General features: G+C 53.7%; 1 protein-coding gene across 3 annotated transcripts in view; it reads right to left on the reverse strand.

Annotated features, from left to right (window-relative positions):
• Positions 1-966: 966 nt before the first annotated feature.
• Positions 967-27,241, reverse strand: part of CTBP2 (C-terminal binding protein 2) — a 37,494-nt gene continuing 11,219 nt past the window's right edge. For 2 of the 3 annotated variants that reach the window (XM_035269403.3, XM_035269402.3), the window contains 8 exons: positions 15,128-15,282; positions 14,768-14,912; positions 10,228-10,434; positions 7,029-7,243; positions 6,425-6,555; positions 5,775-5,902; positions 5,283-5,400; positions 967-2,336 (listed from right to left, as the gene is read on the reverse strand). In XM_035269403.3, coding sequence (XP_035125294.2) covers positions 2,156-2,336; positions 5,283-5,400; positions 5,775-5,902; positions 6,425-6,555; positions 7,029-7,243; positions 10,228-10,434; positions 14,768-14,912; positions 15,128-15,282 — 1,280 coding nt within the window. In that variant the 3' untranslated portion in view covers positions 967-2,155. Of the gene's footprint in view, positions 2,337-5,282; positions 5,401-5,774; positions 5,903-6,424; positions 6,556-7,028; positions 7,244-10,227; positions 10,435-14,767; positions 14,913-15,127; positions 15,283-17,425; positions 17,771-27,241 lie in introns of those variants that run through there. The other variant, XM_035269416.3, reaches the window with a different exon arrangement.

The raw sequence follows: 27,241 nt of genomic DNA on the forward strand, positions 1-27,241 counted from the left end.
TATATATATATATTTATTTTCATTTGTTTGGGCAACCAAGATCTAATTAAACAAAACCCAGGTTGACCATGGATTCAGACCTGCCTTTTTGTTTTTGATTCTTAGGTTCATCGTGTCCCAGACTTCTTCACATATGTGAAGGTAAGATATTCTGCGTGCTTGGGCCCTCCTTTTCATGCATATTATTTCATTGCCTCTTTGATGAGTAGTTATGAAGACATTAAACTACCTTTTTGTTCCCTGGGGCGACAGGTCAGTAACTATGAGTGCCATCTCTCTCCATGTGAGGTTGTTTTAATGTGTTTTTATGGTAGAGTTGGGATGGGCCACCACATAAAAATGAGTGAGGAGACAAGGCCAGGCAGGCAGAAGGCTTTAAGACACCATGGGCTTTTTTTTTTTTTTTTTTTATGGGGTGGGGGTTGGTGTTTTAATGGGAAGGGAAGTATAAGGAAGAGCTCAGAAGGAGTTTTGATACCTGGAATTGCTGGACTTGACACTTGCAGACACTATTACTATAAAGGTTTAATGCTATTTAAAAAGATCCATTAAATTCAAGTTCTTAACTATTTTGCCAGACTTCTTTGTAAATTTCATGGTTATTGGCAAAACAGTTTCAAGGTTCACTTCCCTCCCTTGGACTAGGTCCAGGTCATTTTGCTTTGGGGTAAATTAAAATCAAAACTCGAAAAGTTGGGCAACTTTGTTTTTTGAATTGATTTAGCTCTAATGCACCAAGATGGCATGACTTGATAATGATGGACTTGTGAGGTTTTGTTTTTTCAATTAAACTTTGTATTACATGAGGTAATTGTCAGCGTTCTTGAGTCTGGTTATAGAATAGGCAGATATAACCCTGGAGTAACAAGAGTTGGAAATTGGCTAATTGACAATGCAGTTACCTTAAACATCTCAAGTAGAGAACTTTTACTTCAGTGAGATGTACTTGAATTTCAGAACTTAACAGAAATTTTAATTACTTTTTATTGAAAACTGCACTGAACGCTAAATGTCCACCTTTACAATAAACAAATACAGTAACGGTAACTCACACTAAAACAAAACATACTTCTGATAGCCATTATTTTTCTGTTTGGGACAATTTTAAAGTTTGTTTTGTCACAAAAACAGGAATGTACCTATACAAAGGCTCAAAATAGGCCATCTTTTTAAACAAAAAGGCAATGATTCACAAAAGACTATGAATAGAACATGTAACTAGTTGATACAAATCTAATAGGATTTGTTAAAATCAGTCACATCTAATACATCTGAAGTGTTCTTGTATAAAATATCACGTGAAGAAAAAAAGACTTTATCAATGTCTAAAAAAGTGGGTTTGTTCATAGACAATCTGACAAGTTACCATAAAAAGTGTTTCCTGAGACATAAGGAAATGCAACATTATTCTTCTTGAACCCTTTTAGTTCAAGACTTTCCACTCAATAAAATAGCAGAGGATCTGAAACTGAGAAAATATATTTGAGTACAAACAGCTTGTGAAACTTAATACTTTTTTTTTTTTTTTTTTTTTTGCATCATCAGAGGGTTTTACTTAACTTACAACCAACTTGCCCACTCAGAGTATACAGTTCAGCTGTGAGAGACGCTTCTCTGTACAGGAGCCTGTACTGTCTTCAATCCTATGCGTGCAGGTGTCTACCACAGGCAAACAGTTTTCTCCCCATTTGGTAGTAATGTGATCTTCCTATTAGTAAAAAGAGGTAACCAGCCCCTGTAGACTGAAGGGACTCAAGTCACAGGATGGGGATTTCCTCTTAATATTTTTTATTTGGATGTTTGAACTCTTGATGCAACATTCTCGAGCAGGGTGTTCAGGACCTGCTGTGCCCAAGGGACTGATAAAGGAAAAAGCTCTATTTATTCTTTGTGATTTGATGCACAGATGAAAAACTTAACACACAATAACAGAAGTTGGTCGTTAATAAATCACATCCTAGTCTTTCAGTGCTTCCGTAAGCAGACGACATCTTCAGTTTTTCTAGCTCTTGTAGTTTTAACACTGCAACATCAATGATGCATATGTCCAGAATCAGTTACAAAGACCGTCAGATTCTTTTTCTCTTAGTTCATCTATTTTTTACTGTCTCTTGGTCCCGAGTGTATCTGAACGATTACCTTCCAGCATTCTCTGCTATTGCTCGTTGGGGTGCTCTCGATTGTCCCCGTGTTTTGTGGGCTGGTTGGGAGAGGGTGCTTGGGAAGGATGTGCCACTGTCGGGAGGTTGTGAGTCACTGGGATGCCCCCAGGGATGATCCCTTCCATGGCTGCAGGAAGTCCGCCTGGAGCCACACCCACGATGCCTGGCGGGTATCTAAGGCACACACAGAAACAGGGTCTTGTAAGTTCAGGGCGGAGTTGCCAAGCTCTTGGCTCATTCCCTACTTCTGGCCTTTTTTCAATTCAAAGTTTTTTCTTGAGATGTGAGCCCATAGACATGAACGCGGCTCACTGCAGCCTTGACCACGATTCCACCTCAGGCACCCAAGTAGCTGTGATCAGAGGCATGAGCCATCACGCCTGGCTAGTTTTTGTATTTTTTTGGTAGAGATGAGGTTTCTCCAGGCTGCCTAGCCTGGCCTCAAACTCCTGAGCTCAAGTGATCCCCCCACCTCAGCTCCTCCCAGAGTCCTGGGATATCCTCCCTATCCCCAAAAGGATAGAAGAAATCTCAATTTTTATATAAAACTGGCAGCTAATTCATAAAAACAAAACTAGTCCAATCCAAACATTGGACCAGTAATTTTGTAGCTTTTAGGTAACAGGAAGGTATTAGCTCATATTAAGTATGAATGTGGATACTGTACAGTTTAAAAAACACATTTTATACAAAATGGTAGTGTGATTTCTGACTGATAAAGTGATTTCCCAGCAGAGTACAATACACCCCGAGGGACTGAATGTCTGTCTCTCCTCCATTTCCCTAATTCTTGGCCTTAAGAGGTAGAGTTTTTGAGAAGTGACTGGGTCAGGAATGGGATTAGTGCCCTCACAGAAGGGAGCCCGGTGTCGATCACCTGGCCAACATGAAGAAACCGCATCTCTGTTAAAAATACAAAAATTAGCCAAGCATGGTTGCGGCGTGTGCCTGTAATCCCAGGTACTCGGGAGGCTGAGGCAGGAGAACTGCTTGAACCCTGGAGGTGGAAGGTGCAGTGAGCTGAGATTGCACCACCGTACTCCAGCTGGGCAACAGAGCGAGACTCTGTCTCAGAAGAAAAAGGGAGCCCAGGTAGTGCTCTGGCCCCCTCTCTGCCATATGGTGTGAGGACACAGGAAGAAACTGGCAGTCTGCTGCCTGGCCTTCACCAGAACCTGACCATGCTGTCAGCCTGATCTGACTTCCAGCCTCCAGAACTGCAAGCGAGACCTTTCTGTGGTTTACAAGCCACCCAGGCTATGCTACTCAGAAAAGGCAGCCAGAACTCGCTCAGTTTTCTAGGCTGGTTTGTTACGCACTCCTGTGGCCTGAGCTGGGAATGGTATGCTGGCTGTTGGCTGGGGGCCTGGCTTCCTCTGAATGTCCAGGGTTGGGCTGGTTTTCTATTTTAAGCGTGAGGCACTGTGTGAGGACACACCACATTCACCACCCTCAGAACATAGGGGCCCTTGGCAAAGTGGGGCTCCTGAGTATTCATACAGACTTCGTTCCTAAACCCTTCATCATTAAGGTGGAGGTGGCGGCATCTCACTGAGGAAGCCGCCCCACCCCCAGCTCCTGGCCTGCCATCCTGTCACCACCAATCAGAAATCCCCAAGACCTTCAGAAGGACTCTGGTCAGTAGGGTCCCTTCCAGCTTCCTCACTGCACACAGACTGTTCTAGGGGACCCATGAGCCTCGGCTTATCTGAAGGAAGAAATACAATGGAGACATGAAAAGGCAGGCCCCCAACTCCACCCAACAGGGGAGTCTGGTGCTGTGATGGTCTCAGTAATACTTGAAAATATTTTAAGGACCAAAAGGATGATTTGTTGAAATGTGAAGACAGCCATGTGACCTGCACACACCAGCATAGCTGCTTCAGTGTCGGAGCCATCACTGCACAAATTAAATGCATCCTGGTAGTCACTGTGGCTACAGCAGGGGACATGTGGCAATGTCTGGAGGCATTTTCAATTATCCTGAGGGGGAGTGGAGGTGATACTGTTCTCTCGTGGGTAGAGGCCAGGGATGCTGCAAACCGTCCTGTAATGCACAGGCTGGGCTGCCTACAGGAGAATGAGGACAATGACCTGGCCCCAAGCATGTCTATTGCCAAGAGCTGGAATCCCTGGGTTGAATATGTGAAGATTTTTTTAAGATTCAAAGCTGCACCTTCTTTCATTTATGTATGAGGGGACTATTGATTTCCTGGGAACCCAGCAATAATGAGGGATAGGAGAAAACCAATTTGTGCTTGGAAAATACCAGAAAAGAAACCATCTCTCCCTGTAAGGGCTCTTGTCTTTAACCCACTCTGCACTCTCTAACACTGCTCCAGTTTCTCTGTTGACCCAAACTACAGGTATCATTCTTAGTATGTGGACGAGGTCATTATCCCGAGTTGACTGTACCTTCATTGGCCAGGATGCCTCCCACGGACATAAGATTCAAGTTAGAAAATGAACTTGTTCACGGAATTGAGCATCTTATTTATATATACCTTTCTCCTTGAGAAGCCTTTTTTTTGGGGGTTGGGGTGGGGATGCGGGACAGAGTCTTATGTGGCTCAGGCTGGAGTGCAGTGGGTGATAATCGGTTCACTGCAACCTCTGCCTCCCGGGTTCAAGCAACTCTGCCACTCAGCCTCCTTAGTAGCTGGGATTACAGGCATGTACCACCATACTCAGCTGATTTTTGTGTTTTTAGCAGAGATGGGGTTTCACCACTTGGTCTGACCCATCTTGAACTCGACCTCAGGTCATCTACTTGCCTCAGCCTCCCAAAGTGCTGGGATTACAGGCATGAGCCACTGCTCCTGGCTGAGAAGGCTTTTGGTTTTAAGATGGCTTTAGAATGAAAAGCAATTCCTAGCACCTGTGGTCAATCACATCTGACAGAACCCACCCCTTTTAAAATAGGAGTTTCTGTTTGCTCCATGGAAATTAGGCAGTGGAAGACCTGCGGGGGCAATGTACACAGTTCCTGCCGAGGAGGCCAATTGTTCTGACTGTGGCTTAGCATCCGCAGGCGGGAGGCTTCTGCCAAGTTTGGGCTTCTCTCCCTGGCCCCAGGGCTTGGCGCTCACAGGCTGAGACAAAGTCAGTTCCTCTTCTCACCTGTATGTGGCACCATTGAGCTCAGGATGAATTGCTTGCTGGTCTATTACTGACCAAGGCGCTGATGTGACGAAAAATTCCTTGTTCACACAGTTTCTTAAGCTTTCTGGGATGCGACCTAGGGTAAGATGATCAATCATATTATTTTTACAAGTCATAGTAAGTTCAACATGTGGCTGCTTATGCGGGGAAACAACTTTAAACATCTGTAAAACCATAAAACATCCTAGGGCCCAGGTGCTTGAGCTCTTCAACAATGACCTGCAGCCTCGTCTGTCCGCCACTCCTGAGTTTGTAATGTCTGAGACTAAAGGGAATGGTTTGAGGTGTAGTTCAGGGCTTACTTAAATAAACAGGGCCCAACTCTATATATTTGATGCTAAAAAAATGAATTCTACCTGTTGCGAGCTGCCTGTAGCCAACGGGATGGGAGGCAGCTGTGCCGTGGAGCTGAGGCTGCCCTTGGCAAGTCGGAGGCACAGAGGGACTCACCTGTGATGGCTCGGCGGATCTCAGTGGCAGCGGCCTCCCTCATTTCCAGCGATGCCTGCTCGCTGTACCAGGCAGTGTGAGGAGTGCAGATGAGATTCGGTGCATCTTTCAATGGACCCTGAGCAAAGCTAGAAAAATGCAAAACAATCCCAGTAAGTGGGAAACGTTACATACACTCCCTGCCCTCCTCAGCATGAGGGGCTCTTGGCCATGTAGAAAAGCAGCTACGTAGACAACGTGGATACAGGCACGTCTGTGATCATACTTTATGAAGGCTGGGAATTTTTGAATGCAATTATAAAAATTCTGTAAGAACAGTGTGAGTAATAATTGGTAGACCAAAAAGCCCAATTCTCTTGAAAGCCTGCTCTGCTCTAATCCAGGGCAGAGATGATGCCTGTCTGTCTAAACACCAGAAACACCATCACCACCAATTTCCTGCCTCTCCTTTCCCCGATGACCTTTGTGGACCCTTCCAGTCCTTTTACAATTAGAATACAGCACAGTCCTCAGAGGAACAGAGACTGTGTCATGTCCGGAATTTCCTGCCCAGGGACCTGTTTGGGGAAAGGGCCTCTAGTTCACAGTGTGGGGGTCAGACATGGAGTTGGGCCCAATGGGCTGTGGCAGGAGGCGAGGACAACACGCACCTGAAGGGCTCTGACTCATGCACGTCGAGGGCTGCCCCTCGTATCCTGCCCTCCTTGAGGGCCTGTGCTAAGGCTTTCTCGTCCACCAGGCCGCCACGGGCTGCGTTCACAAGGAATGCTCCCTGCCTCATCTGTGGAAGGAAAGAAAAGCTGGTCACAGGCACACTGGCGTGGAAGACTCTTGTATCAAGGTTTAAAGAAGAAAACTGCAAGCTAGGAGTTTTGGTCTTGTGGCTTAATGTGCGTGCTGCAGTCTGAGGGAAGGGAATGAAGTCTTGGTGCTGGCTGGAAACCAGGGCGTTTCTGCTGATCCTGAGAGGAAGCCACCCCGTGGAAAGGCTGGACTGTGCCAGGTGGCTGGCCTCTGAAGGTTCTGGGAAACCTTTGAAGCTGGGTCCTGGCTAGTGCCTGTCCCTCTCTGCTTAGCCTGGCTCAGCCCAAGGAAGCGGCCTGACCCGGCTTGTCACTGGTTTGTTGCAGGGCCTCTTCCCTGCTCAAGTGTGTCCAGGAACCATCTCCCTTGCCCTCTTGTGTCCCCTCTTGTGCCCACAGCAGGTGCCACCACCTTCTGACAGAAGCTTCCACGGTGTCTGTTTTCACTTACCTGCTTTATGGTAAAGTCGTTGATGAGGTGGTGGTTATGTTCGTTGAGATTGCAGTGCAGGGAGACGCAGTCGCTCTGATACAGCAAATCCTGCAGCGTGTAGACCCTCTGCACGCCCAGGGACCGCTCGATCCCATCCTGCAAGTAGGGGTCATAAAATATGACGCTGAATCCAAAGGCCTTGGCTCGAACTGCAACCGCCTGCCCCGTGCGACCTGTGCAGAAACAGAGCGTCCAGGTGAGTGAGTCCACAGCCTGCGGCCCAGCGCTGCCACCTCCATTGCTTCTGCACCAAGTCCGGGCTTGCCGTCCCCACTAAAAGCTGCTGCCAGAGTTATGTGCCCAAAGCTTAGTGAGGCCTGAGGTTTGAGTATTGCCCGCGAGGGGCCACCAGGGCTGATGGAGGACGGGTATCAGTGCTAGCTGCTTAGATTGGCCACAGCAGGACTTTTGTTAAAAACAAAGCAAAACAAACCCATCCTTCCTTGTTATTGACATTTTCAAACAATTAGAATTTTCTAGTAAGCCCACAAGCCTCTCCCATCACCACTCACATCCTCCCTTCCCATTCCTCTCTCCACTTCTTGGGTGCGCTGTAGGCTTAATACAAGCTTGGTTGCTCTCAATGTAATAGGGAATGATGTCCTGCCTTATCACCCCCGGGCTTGCTCCAGTAAAGTACAGCTCCCTGCAGGCCAGCCCGAGTGCAGAGTGGCCATGTGCTACTGTGTTCTGGGCAGGGCACGTGACCATCAGGCCTGGACTCATCCCACTGGTGGGGACTGCGCCCACCTCTAGCATGCAGCCTGGGCCTCCTGCCAGCTATGTCACAGGACGAGGAAGTGTCCCCAACAGCTGTCATTTCATAAACCCATGGGATCCTCTTGATAGCACCTCCAGCTTCCTGGAGCAGTTTTCAGCATTTTGAAAACCAAATGGTTTGTGTAATGCCTGACTGGGCTCTCTTGGAGGTCACAGAAGGAATATTTATCTAAAGCCATGGTCCCAAGGTGCGGGCAGGAGAAAGGACAAAGCTGTGCATTTCCGAGCAGGCCGCCTGTGTTCTGGGGTACCCTGCTGCTGGACGGCTCCCCCTCCTGCCAGCAGCTCCACCTAACTGATGGCATGGCTAGGACAACTGCTGTAGTTTGGAACCAAGTTTGAGTAAGGCCTGTCTGATCGGGGACAGCTGCAGAGCAACTACTATGGTAAGGCACAAGCCATGGTGCCACCCCTTATCGGTGTCAGAGCTGGCCAGTGGCAGGGACCGGAGTGAGACACGGCTCTCTGACGCTCTGGGAACAAGAGACAGGGGAACCAGCAAGCAACTGCAGGTAGTTCACACTCCTCGGCCCCCGCCGGCCTTTGCCGTTCCTGCAGCCTCCATCCCCCTCATGACGTCTGTGCCTAGAGTGTGGCTCGCCCTCTGCAGATCCAGGACCTTGAGGGCCTGTAGAAAGGCAGCCCAGAGCCCCAAGCCCAGATTTCAACTGTGTTGATCGGGGCTGAGTGCTATTTCTCTGGGTTTGATTTTTTCCAAGTTCACAAACCCCTTGAACTTTATCATGAGATTTTCTGACAACCTAATGGCAATCGTGCTACTGACTTAATACCCAGTCCCTACAGAAGAGAGCCCACTCACCCCCCATAGCTACCCTCTGCCAACTTTTTAAAAGCACAGCTCCCATAGGCTCTCTTCTCTTCAGTTTCTGTCCATGACCTCAACCCCAGGCTGCCCCCTCGCCACCCACCCCTGCCTGCTGCACTGAGCCAGCTGGGCCTGGGGACTCTTGCTCAGCGGAACCCAAGGCCAGAAAAGGGTCTTAGCCCAAAGATGGCTGTGGCCGTGACAGTGTTGAAGGCTAGAGACCTGGAAAGGGAGCCAGGAGAGACTGACAGGCCGTGTGCTGGGGTCCCCGGGTGGCGGAGGCAGTGGTTGGAAACGGGGTGGCAGCAGGGGCTGAACTGGCCCTTCATACACTGAGATGGTTTTTAAAGTTGAGTGACATGAGCACAGCCACAGGAACGACCCTGGGAAGAAGTCCCTGAGACAAGCACTTCCCCAGTGAGGCCCTACCATGCAGCCAGGGTGCTTACCACCACCCACAGGCGCTGCAGCCTGGCCAGAGACCACAGACCTTCAGAGTGCATGGAGACGAAGCAGCATGAGTGCCACGAAGCCCAGCGGGACCTGGACAGAGGGAGCCTGGTGTTCACACACCAAGTCTGCCTTTCTAACAACCTCAAACACGGTGGGTCCTTTTAAAATACCCCAGCACCTGGCACTTAGACCCCGGGCGTCAGGCAAGGCCAGACCCAGGAGATCATGGCCTGTAGAGGGGATGGAAAGAGTGCGCTCCTGGAAGCGTCCAGCAATTTCTCTCTCGTTCATGCAGCCCCCAGGTCCAGAGCGGGGCTTGTGGGGAGAGGAGCCCGGGGGCTTCGTCATCGGAGGTGTGGAGCTCCGCGCAGACTGAGCAGCAGCTAGGAGTCTCCCGGAGGCCAGAACATCACTACCTGCCTGTGTGCAAAGACTCCTTCCTGGAGTCCCAAGAGGCAGATGGACCTGTGGTGGGCAGGGCGGGGCCCTCTGCGAGCCTCTGTGGAATCAGGCTGCTCACCATCACCTTCTCTGCAGTGCTGCCCGCCCCCCCACCACCTTGCTGTAGGCTCTCCTGTGGCCTCTCCCCACACATCTCCATGGTTAGAGCCTTTTCCTGCCCCTCTCAGGAGTGCTTTCCAAGCTGATGGCCTGACTCTGCCGTGTCAACCTGGCCTTTGAGGGCCTTCAGGACTGAGGCCGTGCCCATAGTGCCCATAGCCTGGGTCTTCATGGAACCACCGGCCCCCACTTGAGCCCCAAGCCTGCCTGCTTCTCCACAGCACACCTCCACACAGCCGTGCCCTTCACTCCTGCCCTGGGAAACTTAGTGGGCACAGTACATTGCCTGCTGCCCCACAGCAGAGAATGCTGTCCTGCCAGATGCTGCAGACAGCAGTGGACACTCATTCTTCCAGAACCAGCCCAAATCAGACCTCTGGGGCAAGTTCCCTGGCAGGCGTTGACTCCAATCTCCTGTCTTGTGCCACACTGGGTCCTGGCCCTGCCTCTGTTGGGGCTGCATTTCCCGAGGGGTTCCTCCCTGCCCCAGCGCCAGTGTTGGAGGGGCTGGGGGTGGGGGTGGAGGGTGGCACGTACCGAAGCCGATGAGGCCCAGTGTCTCCCCACGGATACGGGCCGCTCCCGAGGCCACCTCTCGGATCTGCTCCACGCTCTGAACCCGCGTGCCTTCCCGCAGGGCCTGGTACAGCCACGTGTTCCTCCGGTACAGATTGAGGATGTGGCAGATGGTGGAGTCAGCTGTCTCTTCCACGGCTGCGGATGGGATGTTGCACACAGCAATTCCTGAAAGGGACAAGGCCAAGGCCGGGGATGAGAAAAGCCCCAGCCCTCCTGAGGCAAGGTTGTTGGCATGGGGGAGGCCTAGCGGACACAGGGCTGGGCAGGTGGGCGGCAGGCCCTCTGCCCCTGATGCCCGGGAGGCTCTAGCCTAAACATCTACCCCTAAGGAGGATGTGCGGTTCAGGACGTTGCTCATGACCAGCCCAACTCCTGTGGCTGATCTTGTACGTGAGTAGCTTCCTCTCAGGCTTATGCTGAGTCCCACAAAAGGACCTGGCGTGGCATGACACCAGTGGGCCCAAGACCAGACTCCTCTGCCCCACTCCGACGCACAGCCCCCAGGGTCTTCCTCATGGAACTGGCAGGGGTGACAAAGAATGGCTTTTAGTTTTAAGGTATGGTAACGGTTCGATGCAAAAAACATATATTATTACTTGTTTTAAAAAAAGATCTCCACCCCAACATGGATGCAAGGGCTGGCCCGAGATGGAACTGCCGTCTGAAGTGAGTGCAGTCATCCTGTGGGCCCGTGCTCAGCACCCTGCTCCGGTGGACAGAACTCAGAGTGGACAGGATGCCCTCCCTTCCCTGTGGAGCAGCCTTCAGTGCTGAAGCCAGCTTAGGGTGAGCCCTCTGGCCCCACACAAGCTGCAGAAACCAGGTCAAGAAACTCCCAGGGCAAGGGAGCTGTGGTATGGAGTCATAAGCACAAGTAAGTCATAAGCAGAACGGGCCCGGGCATTTCCCCTCCTCAGCCAGAGGGTGTCTGGGGAAGAATGCATGTCTGCCAGATAAAACTGGGGGCCAGGCTGGGAATGGCCCTTCCCTGCCACCCGATGGGTATGCCTACTTACAGCAGAGGCAGTGGGGCTGAGCAGGAGTGGGCCCCAGAGGGTGGGTGCAGCAGCCAGTCTGTGGCTCCCAGCTGAGCGCTCTGAGGGCGGGGGCAGATATCTGGGCCCCATGTCAGCCCAGGTCCAAAGGTTCCCTCTTAATTCCAGGTTTGGGACCCCCCTAGGAGAGTGCCTCTCCCAATAAGGGATGCCCATGGCAATGGGGCAGGGCCACCTTTAAGGCAGCCTGGGATTCCTCTATCTTCTTAAATCCTGATGATTGGGGTATGGACAGAAACCACAAAGGCAGCTTCTTTGGCTCTACCGGACAGGAAACAGGACCAGCGGGGCTGCAAACCCACTTTCTAGACAGCTGCGTGGCTATCTCCCTGGGAGGGCTGCCCCTCCGTTTAGGGTCTTGACAGTGACCGCCTCAGCAGGACACACAGCTCAGAGAAGGTGAAGCCACTGTGAGCAGGTCACCCACCCACCCCACATTGCCACTGGGGACTCCTCCGGGCCACAGACACCTGACAAGGGAACAGTGTGACTGACTACGACTGAGGCCGACCGACTTTCCCATGAGCTGGATGCCAGGAGTCCTGCAGGAAATGGGCCTCGTTCATTTGAAATAACTCAGCCGAGAATCTGCGGCTTGACCACATGCCATGCTATTATTAGAGTCAGAGAGACTGAGGCTGATGCCAGAGGTTAGAACATCTTAGGCAGTTGGGAGAATTTTCATTCCTCAGAAGGGCTGAGGCCCAGCAGGGAGGCGCCGCAGAAGAATCGCCCTCCAGGGACACAGGCTCCACTGTTGACGGGCGTGAACAGCGGGTTCTCCTAGAAGAGCTGATGTCGGTGGAGGGTCCCTCTGGGCCATGTGTGTGAGGGCACCTGGGTGGGTGTGGCACAAAAGGGAGGTTGAGGCATGACACTGGTGAGTCTTCACACCAGTACTTGGACATTCAGCTCCCTGGGTCTAGTCCTCATGAGTGCAGTGTCCCAGGCCTGGGACAGCGCGCAGGAGGAAGAGCTGCGGCACTGCCTGGGCTGAAGAACCTTCCAGACGGCCACGGCGCCCCTGCTAGAAGCATCCATAACCTCATCAACCCCGCGGAGGGAGTGTCTTCTAAACTGTCCGACACAGCGCCACGGATGCGACCTCCCTTCCAGATGAGTCAAGTTGATCCTGCAAATGTCACACAACGGGCGCCTCTGATCCTCACAGCATCATTGGACCCCAAAAATGGCCCCAAAGAGGCACACTGCTGACCTTTCCTGGTCAGTGCCTTGGTGCTTTACTCCCTTCATGGCTGCTACTGGCATGGAAACCAGATCAACCAGCTTGCTGGGGGTGGCGGGGCCAGGGTGTAGGGTCCTCTCGAAATCTTCCCCTCATGTCTTCCTGGTTTGTGGGAAAAGCGCAGCGTTCTCAAGCCTCGCCCTGCTCTTCCCATGAAGGGCTGACTCTGCCCATCATTCCAGGGCTGGTAGCTTAGAGCCTGGCCATCCCAGGAAGCTTCACCAGAGGCCCAGCGTGCTGCCTCCTGTGCCATGGAGGGCCCTGTTTACCAGGCTCCAGGGACCCCCTTTCATCAGGAGGAGGGCAGCCACCTGCCGCTTGCAGCCTGCCTCACAAAAGGCCCGCTGACCGCATGATGCGGGAAATGCATCTGGAGACAAAGGACGTCTGGACAGAGGCTCCTTTCTGCCTCCAGATTCCACATATGAAAAGTGCCCTTTAGAAGGGCCCTGAAGCTGTCTTCCAAGCAGCACACTTATCAGATGGGACCGGGATCAATGAAAATGCCACCACTCACAGCCCTTCCATGTTTTCCACAGCCGCAGGCCTGTGGCTGTCTTCCGTGGGTCTCAGATGCCTCAGGAAACACAACCTCCCATCTCAGCTCTCCTGGGATCCAGGATCGAGGGCCTGTGTGGGCACTGGAGGAATGGCAAGTCCCACAGGAAGACCTCCCCTTTCTCCCTGGAAAGCAGCAGCTGGTCTGGCCGAGGAAGGTCAGGGTCAGCACCGTGTGGGCCCAGGAGCTGTGTGTGAGGGGCAGACGTGCTGGAGAAGCAAGAGACATGCGGGGGACGAGGATCCGGGAGCCCCTGGCACACGAAGCTGCCTTCTCCTCTGCTGTTCAAACTTGGGATCGCAGCTCTACTAAGAGCACAAAGGACGTTTGTTTTCAAACAAAAATATCCTTGTTTGTGCCAGGGAAAGATGGAAAATTTTAGTTTATATTAAACACGCTTTTGAAGACTCATATCCTCCGGAGTTTCTTTGTTGCAGCAGAGAGAGGGGCTCAGAAGGATGTGGTGGGTGGGAGCTGAGGTTGGGTGGGCGGCGTGGGGCAGGGGGCGAGGGGTGACCTATGAAGCTGATGCTCCTGGGACCCTAAGGGTAGGGTCCCTTGAGGAAGCTGAACACCACTGCATCCTGACCCCTGCCCTACTGCGCTGGGCTCCCCAGTCCTGCTCCTGGACACCAAGACCCACCCAGGGCTTCCAGAACCCGAATGCCAATGAGGGACTCAACAAAGATTCTGACACGCACACTCCAAGCCCCAGGATAGTGCTATGGAGACAAAGCTGAAGCCCACGTGGGTGGCCTCCCTGAAACTGTGGCCAGCCATGCCCAAGAGCAGGATGCTGAGTATATGCAGTGCTACTGCTCAGACATGGAGCCGATCTGACACCCAGGCTGTCCCAGAAGCACCGAGTCCCATGGGGGCCTCAGCCAATGGGAGCCAGATGGGGGAAAGTGCAGCCCAGCTATTCCTGGAGCACAGGAAGGGTTGTTCCAAGCCCAGCCTGCTGTCAGGACCACAGGCCTGGGTCCCCAGTGGTTTTGAAGCATCCCTTAGCAGCCTCATGCATTTGGGGCACCTCGGTGCTCACAAGGCAGAGTCCAGCCCCCACCCCCAAGTGCAGGGGTGGCGTGTTTCAAACACACAGACCAAGCACAGTGCCCCTGCGCTCTCCCAAGGACCCTCGATGCCAGTGGTCTGCTCCTTGGGCCTGGGGGGTGCATACACAGCTTCACGCGCCCCCCCAACTCTGGGCTCCTGCCTGCTGCCTCTGCTTTCCTTCTGAAACCTCTTGTCGGCAGTGCGGGGCAGGGGTCCACCTGCTTTGGTGCTGACCTGGGCCAGATGCTGCGCACCAGCAGGGGTAGTTTAGGGGACATGCGGCCATTCGCATTCTCCCCTCTGGAGGACAGAGCCCATTGGCAATGGGTGTTTCCAAAGTAAGCCAGTGCCAGCTTGGTGTTGCTCTGAGGGCAGAGATGCATCACAGCCCAACAGACCCCACACAGGGCCAGCAGGGACAATCCTTCCTGCGCCATCTGAAGGCAGGGCCGGCAACGTGCTCCACAGCCCAGTCTGGAGGCTGCCATCTCGCTACAGCCAGAAGTAGCTGCTCTGTGGCCCCAGTTCCAGCTCCTTCTCCGAGCCCACCCACACAGGCCCGTGGAGCTCTGGACGACTCACCCAGCTCGCCGGCAGCCTTGATGTCCACGTTGTCGTAGCCGCTGCCTATCCGCACGATCACTCTCAGAGCCTTGAACTTTTCTAGGTCCTCCCTGGTGAGGGTGATGGTGTGGTACATCATGGCGCCCACGGCTTCATTTAGAACCTGTGTAGGAACAGAGCACAGGGTCGGAGCCCCACCCTGCGCAGCCCACCGGCTCCACCTGGCCTGGTCCCCTGGCCCCATCACCCTTGAACCCAAAGCAGAGTTTAGTAGAAAAGCGACAAGCTGGAGGAACAGGGGATTTGAGGCCTGGGGGCATGCTGGGGAGGAAACTGCCCAAGGTCAGTGCAGTCCCTGGCTGGGCAGGGCGGGCCCACCTTCTCGTGGATCTCCTGAGTGGACTGCGCGTCACAGAAGGCCACGGTGGCCAGGTCCTTCAGGATGGGCATCTCCACAGTGCAGTCGCGGCCGTCCAGCAGCGCCACCAGGGGGCGGGGGTGCAGGGGGCCGTTCATGATCTGGGGGCGGATACCTGTAAGGAGGGACGGGGAGGGCAGAGTGGGCGGCCAGGGCCACAGGGTGTGTGGAGGGGCAGCTCCCCACTCGTCACTGCGGGCAGAGCTTGGGCAAGCGAGGGAAGCAGAGCGCAAGAGCCCCGTCTCCACCTGCATCCTGGGAGACACTATCACGAAGAGGAGCCCCCTACCCTGACTCCACATGACTTGCAGCTCTGGTGGCAGACTCACGTGGCCACTTCCCTGCCAGCAAACCACAGTCCCAAGAGCACCAGGAGCATGGGGCCCCAAGGCCAGCACAGGCTAGTCCAGCACAAGACGGGTCCCAGCGCTGTGTGGCTCCCCACTTCCCCACCTGCAGCGGCGCCAGCTGCTTCCACACAACACGATGGGAATGAGGCGTGTGTATTCCAGGGAACCTCCTGGAGAGCCCCTGCACAAACAGGGCCCTGGGCAGGCTCCTCCCGCCTCTCTCACCTGCGCTGGGTGACGAGTTGCCAGTGTGGGGCAGGGAAGGAATGCCTGAGGGGCCCAGGAGAGCAAACTTCTCAAAGGACCACACTGCCAGCGGCTTTCTAGACAGGCCAGAGCCATCGCAGTAGCCCCAACAGGCTTCCTGGTTCTGCCAACAAGGTTCTGAAGGGAGAGTTGTGAGTGCAGCAGGGCAGGGGCCCCACAGCGGTCGTCTCACAAGTCCCCATACAAACTGTACAACCCCATCTGGACCGGCGCAGCCGCACTAGATGTCACTCGTCAGGGTGGTGGATGGCCTTAACCTGCCACAGCACAGAGGTGCACGCTTGTGCCCGTGTATACACAGGGCAGACCCCCTGCAGAGGCTGCCCACCTGCCCAGGAAGCAGCGAGGGCCCCGAGGCCTCTTTGCTCTCGCTCTTCTGTGCAGCACACCCAGCAGGCTCTGAAAACCTCACAGACAGAAGCAGCATTTTCTCCAAGAAAAACCGCCCCCTTCAATCCCATCCTTGGGTTTTATGGGTCCTCCTAGCCATCTGCCCAAACCTCAACATCATTGCCACCCACACCCTGGACACAAGAGAAGAGCCACCTAACCTACAGAGGGGACTGCAGTGCTGAGATGCCAGGAAGGGACAGTATCTCTTTTCTTGTCAAATTAGAACCCTTTCTAGAGCCTCAGATTAAAGCTTTTGGGGCATGTCAAGCTTTCAGATGTCCAGACCAACCCTGATGGCAGCTTATGTCTCCACCCCGCCTTTCCTCTACAGGCTGGACGGTGCAAGCCACCAGTGACCCACCAGGGGTCGCCTAATCAGGAAGGCGCGAAGTTCTCAGGACCACCGGCCTTCGTGTGAGCACAAGACAGCAGGCTCAGATTCCCACGAACAAAAGCAGGGGCCTTCTGCACAGGCCAGATCACCTTCCAGCCCCAACCTCCCTCGAGGGCTCTCGGCAGTCTGAAAATTGGCCACTTGCTAGGAGAGGATGATCGGGTCCCCAGCCACAGGGGGCTCCTGCTGGACCACCAAGGCTCATATTCAGTTAGCCAGACACTCTAGGGAGGAGCAGAGGAAGGACATCCCCCTCCACAGGAGCCATGTCCACATCCTGTTAGGACTCTACACAGTGCTGGGGAGGGACAGCCCCGGAGCACCCACACCAGCCCTGCATGGCAGGCCGAGCTCCACCACTGTGCCTTGGGATAATTATCTCTTTCAACGCAAAGTACAAAAAAGGCTTCTGCCCCAGCCTCAGAAGAATGGGCTGCGGGAGCCAGGACCACCTCCAGCCCTGCACAGACTCAGCTGTGTGCAGTTCTGCCACCCCCAGCTGGGAGGAATCGTGGTCCCTCCCCTCCCTGAGCAGTAGCTGCACCCGATGCTCAGACACTGAGGATGCATATGCACCCGGCCACTCCGGCTGCCACCCCCAGACCCAGGTCCCCAGTGCTGGGTGTCTGCATGAACGCACCGCAGCATCCTCCTGCACCAGGAAAATGGCAGAGCAGGGGAAACAAGGCAGGGGCAGGGGCCACACCCCTGCATCCTTGCCAGCCCACGACCCCTATGGGTGGACAGGAAGTGTGCAGCAGAAAGCTGGACACCTCCTCAGCTCATCCTCAAGGTCTGCAACAGCACCGCCAACCCCGTCATCCGACGAAGAAACCGACGCGCACGGCTCCCACCTTGGCTCCTCTTTTCTGCTAAGAAAATGGTACAACTGCCAAACTCCAAAAGATTCTTTCTCTTTCAGTAGACTCTTCTGGCCCCCCTACTTGAGGTCTGAGGGCACACTCCTGTGAGGCCTGGCAGTCCTGGCCTCATCCCCCAGGCTGTCGTGCCCACAGAGTGAGGAACACCCCAACTTCACTTTCAGGGGTGCTGGCAGGATGGTTATCGGACAGAGTGCCCGATTATGATAAGAAATCCAAGTGCTTAATTGAAGTAGCCACGCAGGAAAAGGACGCTGGGCACAAGGTGGGAATCCAGAGCCGCTGATGCGTCTGGGGAGCCTGAGAGGCCATCGTCACAAGATGTCCATCCACAGCATCAGTGCCTGCATCTGTTACCAGGGCAACAAACTCCAGGTTGCCTAGCGATCGTCTCCCTCCCAGACGGGCTGCCATTCTCATTGGTGAAACCCACCCTTTACCCTCCCTGATGGCCAGGCACGTAGAACGTGGCTGAGCCTGGCCCAAGAGACCTGTCTAAGGTCTGAGGCTGGAATCCTGGCAGCAGGTCCTCCACGGAAGGCAGGAAAAGAGAGAAGGAAGTGGGTTCTTGTGCTGGGAAAAGATGCTGGGCACGACTCTTGGGTGTCCTGCATGAGGTGCAGGGATACGGACGCCACAGGAGACCACTGGCACTGAGCATGAGAGCTTAGCTGGGGCACGGCTCAGGTTTGCTTCTAGAAAGGAAAAGACCATCTTCCATGTGCTCCTTCAGTCCCAGAAGGAAACTGTCCACCCACACACCAGGGAGTCTGGACTTAAATTCAAGTCCCTGTCTAGCAGCCACTGTCCCTACAGTGCTGGAGTCTGGGGCAGAAGTTCCTGGAAGATCTCATACAGGGAGATGAAGTGCAAGGTCCTCCATCTTACCTCACATAGAATTCCTGACACCTCTTTCAGGCTTCTGACAATCTAAGCAAGTTTTTAACATATTAGGATGTAACTGACACTTAGAGTAATATTCATATACATTAGGATGGAACATGACCCTTTCAAGGAAATGGGGTTCCCAGGCCCAGCGGGGTGGGAGAATTAGGAATTTGGAAGGAGAAAGCCCGAGGCCCAATATGTAATGAGGACTTCCTAAAAACTGGGGTTTACGATAAAAAGCCATGGCTTCCCGTTGCTATGTATAGCTAAAGGCCTTTTCCATGCACACAAACCACAGGGCTGCAGGAGTCCTGCAAAGCCGCTGTTCTTCCTAGTTCACAGCCCGGGACCTGGAGCTCAGGGTGGCCCTGCACCACGGTGCGCAACGCGGTGTGAGAAAACACGAGGTGTGAGCACAGGGTCACGGGTGTTTCCTCTCTTGCGCTATTTTTCCTCTCTAACATTTCCCACCAGTAAACCAGCCTTGTCCATTGCAGGATAATTCCATCTGCAACTGGACACATCATGAAGACATCAGTGCCTTACTGATGACAGCTTGCCCACATTAACTGAAGAGCATGAAGCCGTGCCGACTCCCCTGGTAGCAATTACTATCTGGTTTCAGGCTTGCGTCTGCACCAGGATGCACTCTGCACCGGCTCGAGGCCAGTGCCGATGCCCATCCCCAGGCCCAGTGTTGCTTACAACTGCAGCTGCAATAAATAATTGTGAAATTAGAGATGCTCAGTGGAAAACAAAGACAGCACCGGGCCCAGCTGCTGGAGTTCTGTGAACAGTAACCAGTCACCCGGGAAAAGCGGAGCCCACAGATCCCACAGATCCTAAGGCAGGTAGGTCTCAGGGAGGACGCCGGAAGCTTTCTGGACAGCTAGCCTTGATGCTGGTGGACACATTTCATTGTGGAGAGCTGCTCTTTCTTGGTGGGTACAGGCGGACAGGCCTGGAGTTGACCTTCTGGTTCAGTACCATGCAAGGCAAATGGGATGTTCTCCCCTGAGCAGTCACCAAGACACCGATCGATCTTGCCACAGAAAGCTGCCTGTGGTGTTTCTCAGACCCATTTTCCAGTCTTCCTAGGAACTGTGTGAGCTAAGCTGACATCCTTCCAATATAACTTTCCATTCTTTAAAAATGATCCAAATTGGTTTCCATTGCTTACAGCTCAAGACCCACTGCCCCAGTGGAAAGATTTTGTTGCTGTCAGGATTTCAGGCTTTTACCCTAAAGCAAAGCAGCTGCATGATCATTTCTGACATGGGAGGCAAAGTCTGGCTCTGGCCTCTAGATTTTACGAAAGATTCCTGACACCGCAGCAGTCCCAGGACACCAGTGCCAGCCTGGCTGGGAGCCCAGGGTGGTAGCTCCTCCGGTACCTGTGTCACCCCTGTTCCTGACACAGGGGCTGCCCCACGAAGTCCCTGTAAGGTTGCAGTCTTAGGGCTGGGGCCACTAGGGCAGGAAGGACGGCCATAGTCGTATCCATGAAGAATCGCTATTCAGAGTCACAGCAGTGGCCCTGAAGGAGGGAGCCTCTGAGGAATGAAGGCAGTTGCTGGAATTCGCTGGGTGCCGTCACCAGCTGCCATGATGGATACTGTAAGCAGCACCTGGATTCAGGACCAGGCGCAGTGGCGCACACCTGTAATCCCAGCACTTTGGAAGGCCAAGGTGGGCAGATCGCAAGGTCAGGAGACCATCATGGCTAACATGGTGAAACCCTATCTCTACTAAAAATAAAAGAAATTAGCCAGGTGTGGTGGTACATGCCTGTAGTCCCAGCTACTCGGGAGGCTGAAGCAGAGGAGAATTGCATGAACTCGGGAGGCGGAGGTTGCCGTGAGCAGAGATTGATTGCGCCACTGCACTCCAGCCTGGGTGACAGAGCGAGACTGTATCAAAAGAAGGAAGAAGTACTTGGATCCTTCCACAGACGGGAGGTCCCGGCAGGCCTTCAAAACATCCCGACAGAAGGCGTCATTCAGAGGTGCTGCAAGCTTAGTAAGCGCCTCCGAGCTAAGCGATTAAAGGCTTCGTTAGCCCTAAGCCCTGCAGGTGGCCTGGGAGGGAGGAGGACCCAGCTCATGCACCGTGATCGAGGTGGAAAGAGGAGACTAAACCCCACGAACTCCAGAGGCCAGGCATGGGAGGGAGGAGGGCCCCATCGGAGCTGAACCTGAGGCCCCGCCTGCCTCCAGGGAAGCCCCACTTACATCCCACCCATCCTACCACCCTCGGAAAAGCATCCTCTTAAATGCAGCCTGCTCCCTTGTTAAGTGGCTGCTGTCTGTCATCCAGCATGACCCGATTTCTAGAAAGCCAGACACAGAATCAGAACTAAGGTCTCCTAAGAGTGTATTTCAGAGGCTTGGGTTTCTACAATGTAAAACTGAAACTTGTGACAAGGCCCAGGTGGGGGCCAGATACGAATGCTGGGACATATGCAAGTGCCTCTCCGACACGTGACATTAAACTTGTAAACACAGCTGCCTCGATGGGTCTACAGGCCAGCGCAGCACACGGGGCTGTGGAACTGAGTGGGGAAGGTGCTCTGTGGAAGCCTCGTGCTGTCAAGGTAAGAGATGCCTCCCTTGCTTTGTAAACATGTTTAAGAAGCTGTTCTAAACCATCAGACAGGGGATCGAAACAACAACAAATGTTCTGCAGTTGGCTGATCCAGAAAGTGGGCAAGGCACGGTGACTCCCCTTCTCGTGCCCCCAGCACCCAGTGAGGTGCCCGCCCCCACAGCAGCTGCAGAGAGGACTGTGGGCAACAGGCATCTTCCCTCTGCCTTTCATGACAAGGACCACGGGAGCAGGGTGCTGAGGAGCGGGTGGCTCTGGGAGCAGCTTCAAGGCATGATTTGGAAAAAAAATCTGTGTTGCTAAGAGTGGCACTATTTTAAGGCTAAAAAAATTGCAACTGCTATTGGAAATCTCAGCTTTGCTTCTAATGTTGTTACCTGCTTTTTCATTTGGCAAGTGGGCTTTCTCTCTACGTTGTGACTGGGAAGCTTTCCCGATACTGCGTCCACTTCCTTGTCCAGCTTCCCAGAGGCTGCGATTTCGTTTTACAGTCCCAGTAATGCATAGGTATGTGCTCCCCTAGAATGGAGAACTCGATTTCTCAGGTTTTAAGCGTCACCTGACACACCTAACAGATTCCCTGGCTCAGGTGCACACACCTCTTCCCACCATGCAATGTAAATACACACCCCTTATCTCTCTGTCTGCATTCACGGCAGACATCACTAATCGATCCCCACATTCTTCCTGAAGCTAGGACCTCAGCCTCAGAGTGGCTTCACATACACCAGGCTGCTGAAGACCTGGCCCAGCTGAAACGGATTTAACTCAACCTTGGCTAAGGGCTGGCCTGAACCACGCACTGAAGACAGCGTGAGGAGAGAATGAGAGGGCAGCGTGGTGTAAAGTGAGTGCCGGGGAATTAAAGAATGAAGTACCTTCCAAACCGAGAAAGTGGCGATGGCTGTGCCGTCTGTGTGCACATCCTTAGCAACTACAGGGAATACCCGTATTTCCTCCAGTGAGGTATAACCAGGTAGGAAAACGCTTGAAACCTGTGGCATATTCAGCCAGCCCACTCCTCACACCAAGAACGCCAGGACCTTGGTATTCCAAAGTTAGGCTCCTGCTTGTGAACAATTTAAAAGGATTTATGGTAAAGGGTTCATGTGAATTATCCCTCAAGCCCCCACCCCCTTTCTCTAAGGAGGGAAAAAACTGGAGTGCTGGGAAATCTAACACAGACGCGGGGATAGAAGCCGGAACAGCAGCCTCATCAGGGCTTCTAAGTGCCCAGGGACTGTGCGTTTGGGGTGTGCCACACCAAGTGGGCTCCCCAGCAGGTGGGATGTGCCCTGTGGGGAGCCTAGCTTTAAGCTACTACTCGGCTTCTGAGTTTGGCATTCTCTGCAAAGTTGGTGGGAAGTTTGGTGAAGAAATGGCCACAGGAACATCTTGATAAATAGATTTGCTTCTTAAATAAAACATGTATCTGAGTGAGTCATGACTCGATAAGTGAGAGGCTCCCAGGTAATCTCCCTTGTGGTTCAGGTGACAGCTGGACACAGACCTGGCTGGGCAGGAGGCTCCAGGTACCCCCATCTTTATCCAGCCAGCCAGGTGCAGTCTGGTGCTCCCCAGACACTGGGCTACATTCCCAGGCCCCCCAAAGGCTTGCTGGGTATTGACCACGCTAATAACGAAGAGCATGTGTGGCATCAGATTTAGAAAAACCACGAAATATGAAGCACACCTGCAACCCTAGAAAGAAGCAAGTGCAGTCACTTCCACAGGGTCCTTGGCGCCCCCGGGGGAGACTGTGCAGCCCGCACCCTGCAGTGCCCGCGCCACGCTGAATGGAGGAGCACAGGGGCCCTGAATACAGGGAAGTGACGAGGATTTTCCCCATTTTATAACAGAGTTAAAATAAAAACAAAACCAAGAGTGACTTCAGGTGCTTCAAAGTGTCCTTTTAGACTCTGGTATACTGGCACTGGTGGCTTTTGGGAAGTCCAGGAACTGTCCTGTTCACTGACCCTGGTTTTGAGTGTTCGGGCTTTGTCACCTTCACCCGTCCTCGGGAGCGGCTCATGTTCTGGACTAAATTTTTGCCCTGAGGAAGCAGGTGCCGTCTACCTGGAGCAGACCCAACAATGCCGCCCAGCCTGTGTGAGTGCAGATGCTGCCAACTCCCTGGGCCTGCAAGATCCATGAAGGGACATCACCAAACACGGTGCCTTAGAAGGCATTCCCACTGCAAGGTGGCCAAGGACTCAAGGCTCTGCTTCTATTTTTGGTGAGATGCACTCTGTGTGAGGCATTTCCCCAGCGGCACAGCCTCACATGGGTGGTCCTTGGGCTCCAGGAGGGAAGAAAGGATGCAGAGATAGAAGCTGGAGCAACAGCCAAGCCCGAGGAGCAAGGAGTGAGGATCACAGCTTCCCACTGGCTGAGGCTCTGCGAGGCACCCTCCTGCTTCCTAACACAGGGATGGTCCCTGCAGGGACGGGCGTTCAGGATCTTATCCACAGGGTGGAGACACTCTCATCCACCACTCAGGCCAGGAACGCGTATCTTCTGAGTCCCCTTTCCAATAAACAGCTCTGGTGGAATCTTCCAGGACTACATGTTCTCTTAGTGCCAGCATGCCAAGGTCAGATGGGCCCTTGGATTCCAACAGTCCCACCTGCCAGCCTCTACATGCCTTACTCATGTGGCCAGCTCCTCCAAGCCTCTATGCAACAGATGAGCCTCAGGGCATCGCCAAACACAAAATTTTAAGAAGCACAAACCTGCCAAGGACCGAAAGGTGACTATCTGTCCACCCCTGTGAACTCACTCGATGAAGCCAGGGCTAGCTGCTCCATCGAACTCACGGCAAGTGCCCACCTCGCCTCTCCAAGCTACCGGCTAGCAGCAAAGAATGCTATGACTATCACGAGGGCTGTGAGGTCAACGATGGGTCCTCTGTCCAGAGGGTGGCAGCCGCCAACACCTGGTTCCACCCACGGTTCTGAACTATGAGAGTCTGAATTCAAAGGCCCAAACTCTGACTTGTGAGATGGACTGGAGCAAGCTGGAAAGACCACCAAGAACACCCACATCTGCTCAGCCTCACCTGGAATGAAAACCGGCTGTCTGAAGCCAAGGGGCCGCCTGGGACACCCCCGCTTCACACAGCCCATATGTAGGCAGGGTACATTCTGTGCCAGTGATTAGACACAGACCAGACTTTCCCAGGACGTGCCTGGAAGCTGGGGAAATACCCGAGACTCGAAATGCTGAGGTCAAACCGTGAGTCTCAGGCCTGGCACCACTGCCATCAGCCTCCTTTCCCTAGTGGGTTTTCTATACTTCATTGCAGTAATAAAAATCACCAGTGCACCCAAGAACCCGAACACACAGGAGTCCAGTTTTGGGTAATGAAGGGACAGTAAACAGTCCAAACAGCCCTTTACATCATATGCGGGGCATCATGGCCATGGACTAGAGCCTGTTCCACTTAGAAGGATGGTCACGGTCACTTCCCGTGCACCCTCCAGACAACCCTGTGCCACGGGTACTGCCACTTCACCAGCAAGGTAATGGAGACCGGTCCGGGGTCACAGAGCAAGTAGATGGTGGAGTCAGGACTCAAACTCAGGGCTGTCTGACACCAGAGACCAAGCAACCCCAGGGCCCACCACAGTGCCAACCACCTGTTGGATTGGTTCAACTCAACAAGCTCTGGACACTGGACAGACAGACATCGTCAGGCCTGGCCCTCGGAAGCAGACAGGCGAGCTTGCCTCGGTGGGCTAAGGTGGTTCTCCTTTACTGCAGGAATGTGACAGTTCCATCTATCAACCAAGCACAGAAAATCAAAAACCAAGGGTCTGAGGCTTCTCACGTGAGACACGTGTTGTTCCCCCTCACCCGGGGTCTCTGGACCTCACAGCCTGAAAGAGGCATCATCATGGTGGTATCTGCGATCAGAACCACGGAGACCAGAGGGGCAGATCCAAGCAAGTCCGAGACGTCACAGGATAGCGACCTGTGTGTGCTGGCCCCACTCCCCAAGCCGGATGCACGGACAAGTGGTCCTCCTCACAGTGTCCTACTGACCTGGCAGGCATCCACGGTCCTGCTGATAAGAAACCTTGTCCTAACCTGCACAACAGCAAAATTCTATCTCTACAAAATATACTGGGCATGGTGCCACATGCCTATAGTCCCAGCTACTTGGGATGCTGAGGCAGGAGGATCACTTGAGCCCAGGAGTTCAAGGCTGCAGAGAGCTCTGAGTGTGTCACTGCATTCCAGCCTGGGTGATGGAGTGAGTCTTGGCTCTAAAAAATTAATTGAATAAACAAAAAAACCCCACCTGATCCAGGAAATAAATCAATGTCAGCCTGCCCCCCCAACACTGGCCTCTAAGAGGGTTAATCCAAGATTCAATGCACATGAGGCTGACTTTCCTTACAGGAAGCAAACTCTTGGTGGCCTCCCTGATGAGTGGCCTAAGTGCTCTGTGCCTCAGGTGCCTGAACGTGTGAGCCTCTGGCCAGGCAGGGCTTGCCGAGATAGTGACGGGAATACCAGGCCTCCAGAAAGCACCGGCTTGGAAGGAAGCACTTCCCCTAAGCCTCAGTAAGAACAAGCTTGGGGGGCTGAGTTTTACCCAGTTCTGACAAGAACTGGTGGACAAGACCAGTGACCACGGCTGCTCAGCATCCAGGCTCTCCAGTTGAGCCACCAGCAGCCACCTTGGCTGGCAGCGGCACCCTTCTGTCCTTTACAGTGGTAATCGGAGAGAGGGGTAAATCATCAGATCTCATCCTCAACAGAATAAAAACCAAGAAAAGTGAGTGAGTGTCGACCCAAGCTCCCCATACGAGGCAGTTTTCCTAGAAGATACTCTGCGGTGTGGAGGGTGTTTACCAGCTACCATATATGTCCCTTTCCTCGGGCAGAAGAAAAAAATGTGCTCCATCCATATCCCTCAACGGAAGGTCTGAGTGATCGGAGCCCGGAGGAGCTTCATAGCAGACCTGGGGAACCTCCGTGGTCACTTGCCCTGTGACTGTTTGGAGACTCACTTCCCAGGCAGCCGATTCATGAGGCTGGACAACCAGCCAGCGAGGTGGGAACCCTGCTGGCCAGCAAGTGACCAACACACAGGAGAAACTAGTCATCCCTGCCCAAGCAAGGTCATGAGCTTCTCCTCCAGTCCCACATTGCCCCCAGAAGAGCCATGGCCCAGATGCAAGTCATTTGCTGGTTTTTGTATCAATGCAAAAATCAGCCGCTACCCCAAGGGCCACACGCAGGAAATGTGACGTCTCATCTCTGAAATGGAGCTTTGCGGTGCAGTCCCTGGCGTGGCGTGGCCTGGCCTGGCCATCCTCCTGTCCCCCACTGGGGCTGCAGCCAGTCTTTCAGTGGGGAGGGTTTCCAGGATGCCCACGTAGCCCAAACCCTAGGGGACTCCCTTGGGCCTGAGGCTGAGGAGGGATGGGCTGAACCCAGTGCTTCCCAAAGCACTCTAAGAAGGCACCTTGCCCGCCCGCTGCGTGGGTACCACCGGAGGAGATGTGGGTGAACAGTTCTCAGGTTCTAAAAATGTACCCCTGGCAACAACAGAAAAGGATGTTTGAGAAAAATAAGAGAAAATAGAGAGGAGAAAAGAACGAATGGTTGCCAGAGGACTCTGCCAGGGAGGCCAGGTGCTGCACTCGAGGCTGGGTGCTGGGCTGGCAGGGTGTCCAGCATGGGCACATGCGGGGCTGGGTGGGATTTTGCAGTAATCTAAAGCAGCCACAGGCAACCCAGAGATGGCACAGGATGGCCCAGCCTGACTTCTCACCGTGTGGAAGTCTGAGAGCACCTACTGTGTGCTGGGTACCCGGGTCCCCGTGCCTCACGAAAGGGCTCCAGCACCACCTGGGGTGATGGGGTAGGTAGACAGTCAGGGCGCAGTGAGTCCGGGGTCTGGGACCCTGAGGCGGGTCCTCAAGCAGGCTGAGGAAGCCATGAGGCCACACCCACTCTTGCCAGTGCCCAGAGGAACATTCCTTTCAAGGCACAGGAAGCAAAGCAGCAGCCACCAGGAGGGCAAAGGCCCCGGATGTTCCACAATCTTGGAGTGAGCCAAGCGCCACCACCAAGTCACTGCCCGAGGACAGGGCTGTCCGTGAGTGCTGGCACCAGGAGCCCTCTGGGTGGCCACCCCGTCTGCTGGCTTGTCCCTTGGAATCAGATGGATTCCACTAGCGCCCCTGAGAAATGAACATGTCCTCCCCCAAAAGGACCCTGAGTGGCCTGGCAGACCCGGTTTTAACTTGCTCACCATATTCCCCAGGCCAAATGTCCACAAAA

This window comes from Callithrix jacchus, chromosome 12 (assembly GCF_049354715.1).
Source record: "Callithrix jacchus isolate 240 chromosome 12, calJac240_pri, whole genome shotgun sequence".
In the NCBI taxonomy this organism is placed as follows: Eukaryota; Metazoa; Chordata; class Mammalia; order Primates; family Cebidae; genus Callithrix; species Callithrix jacchus.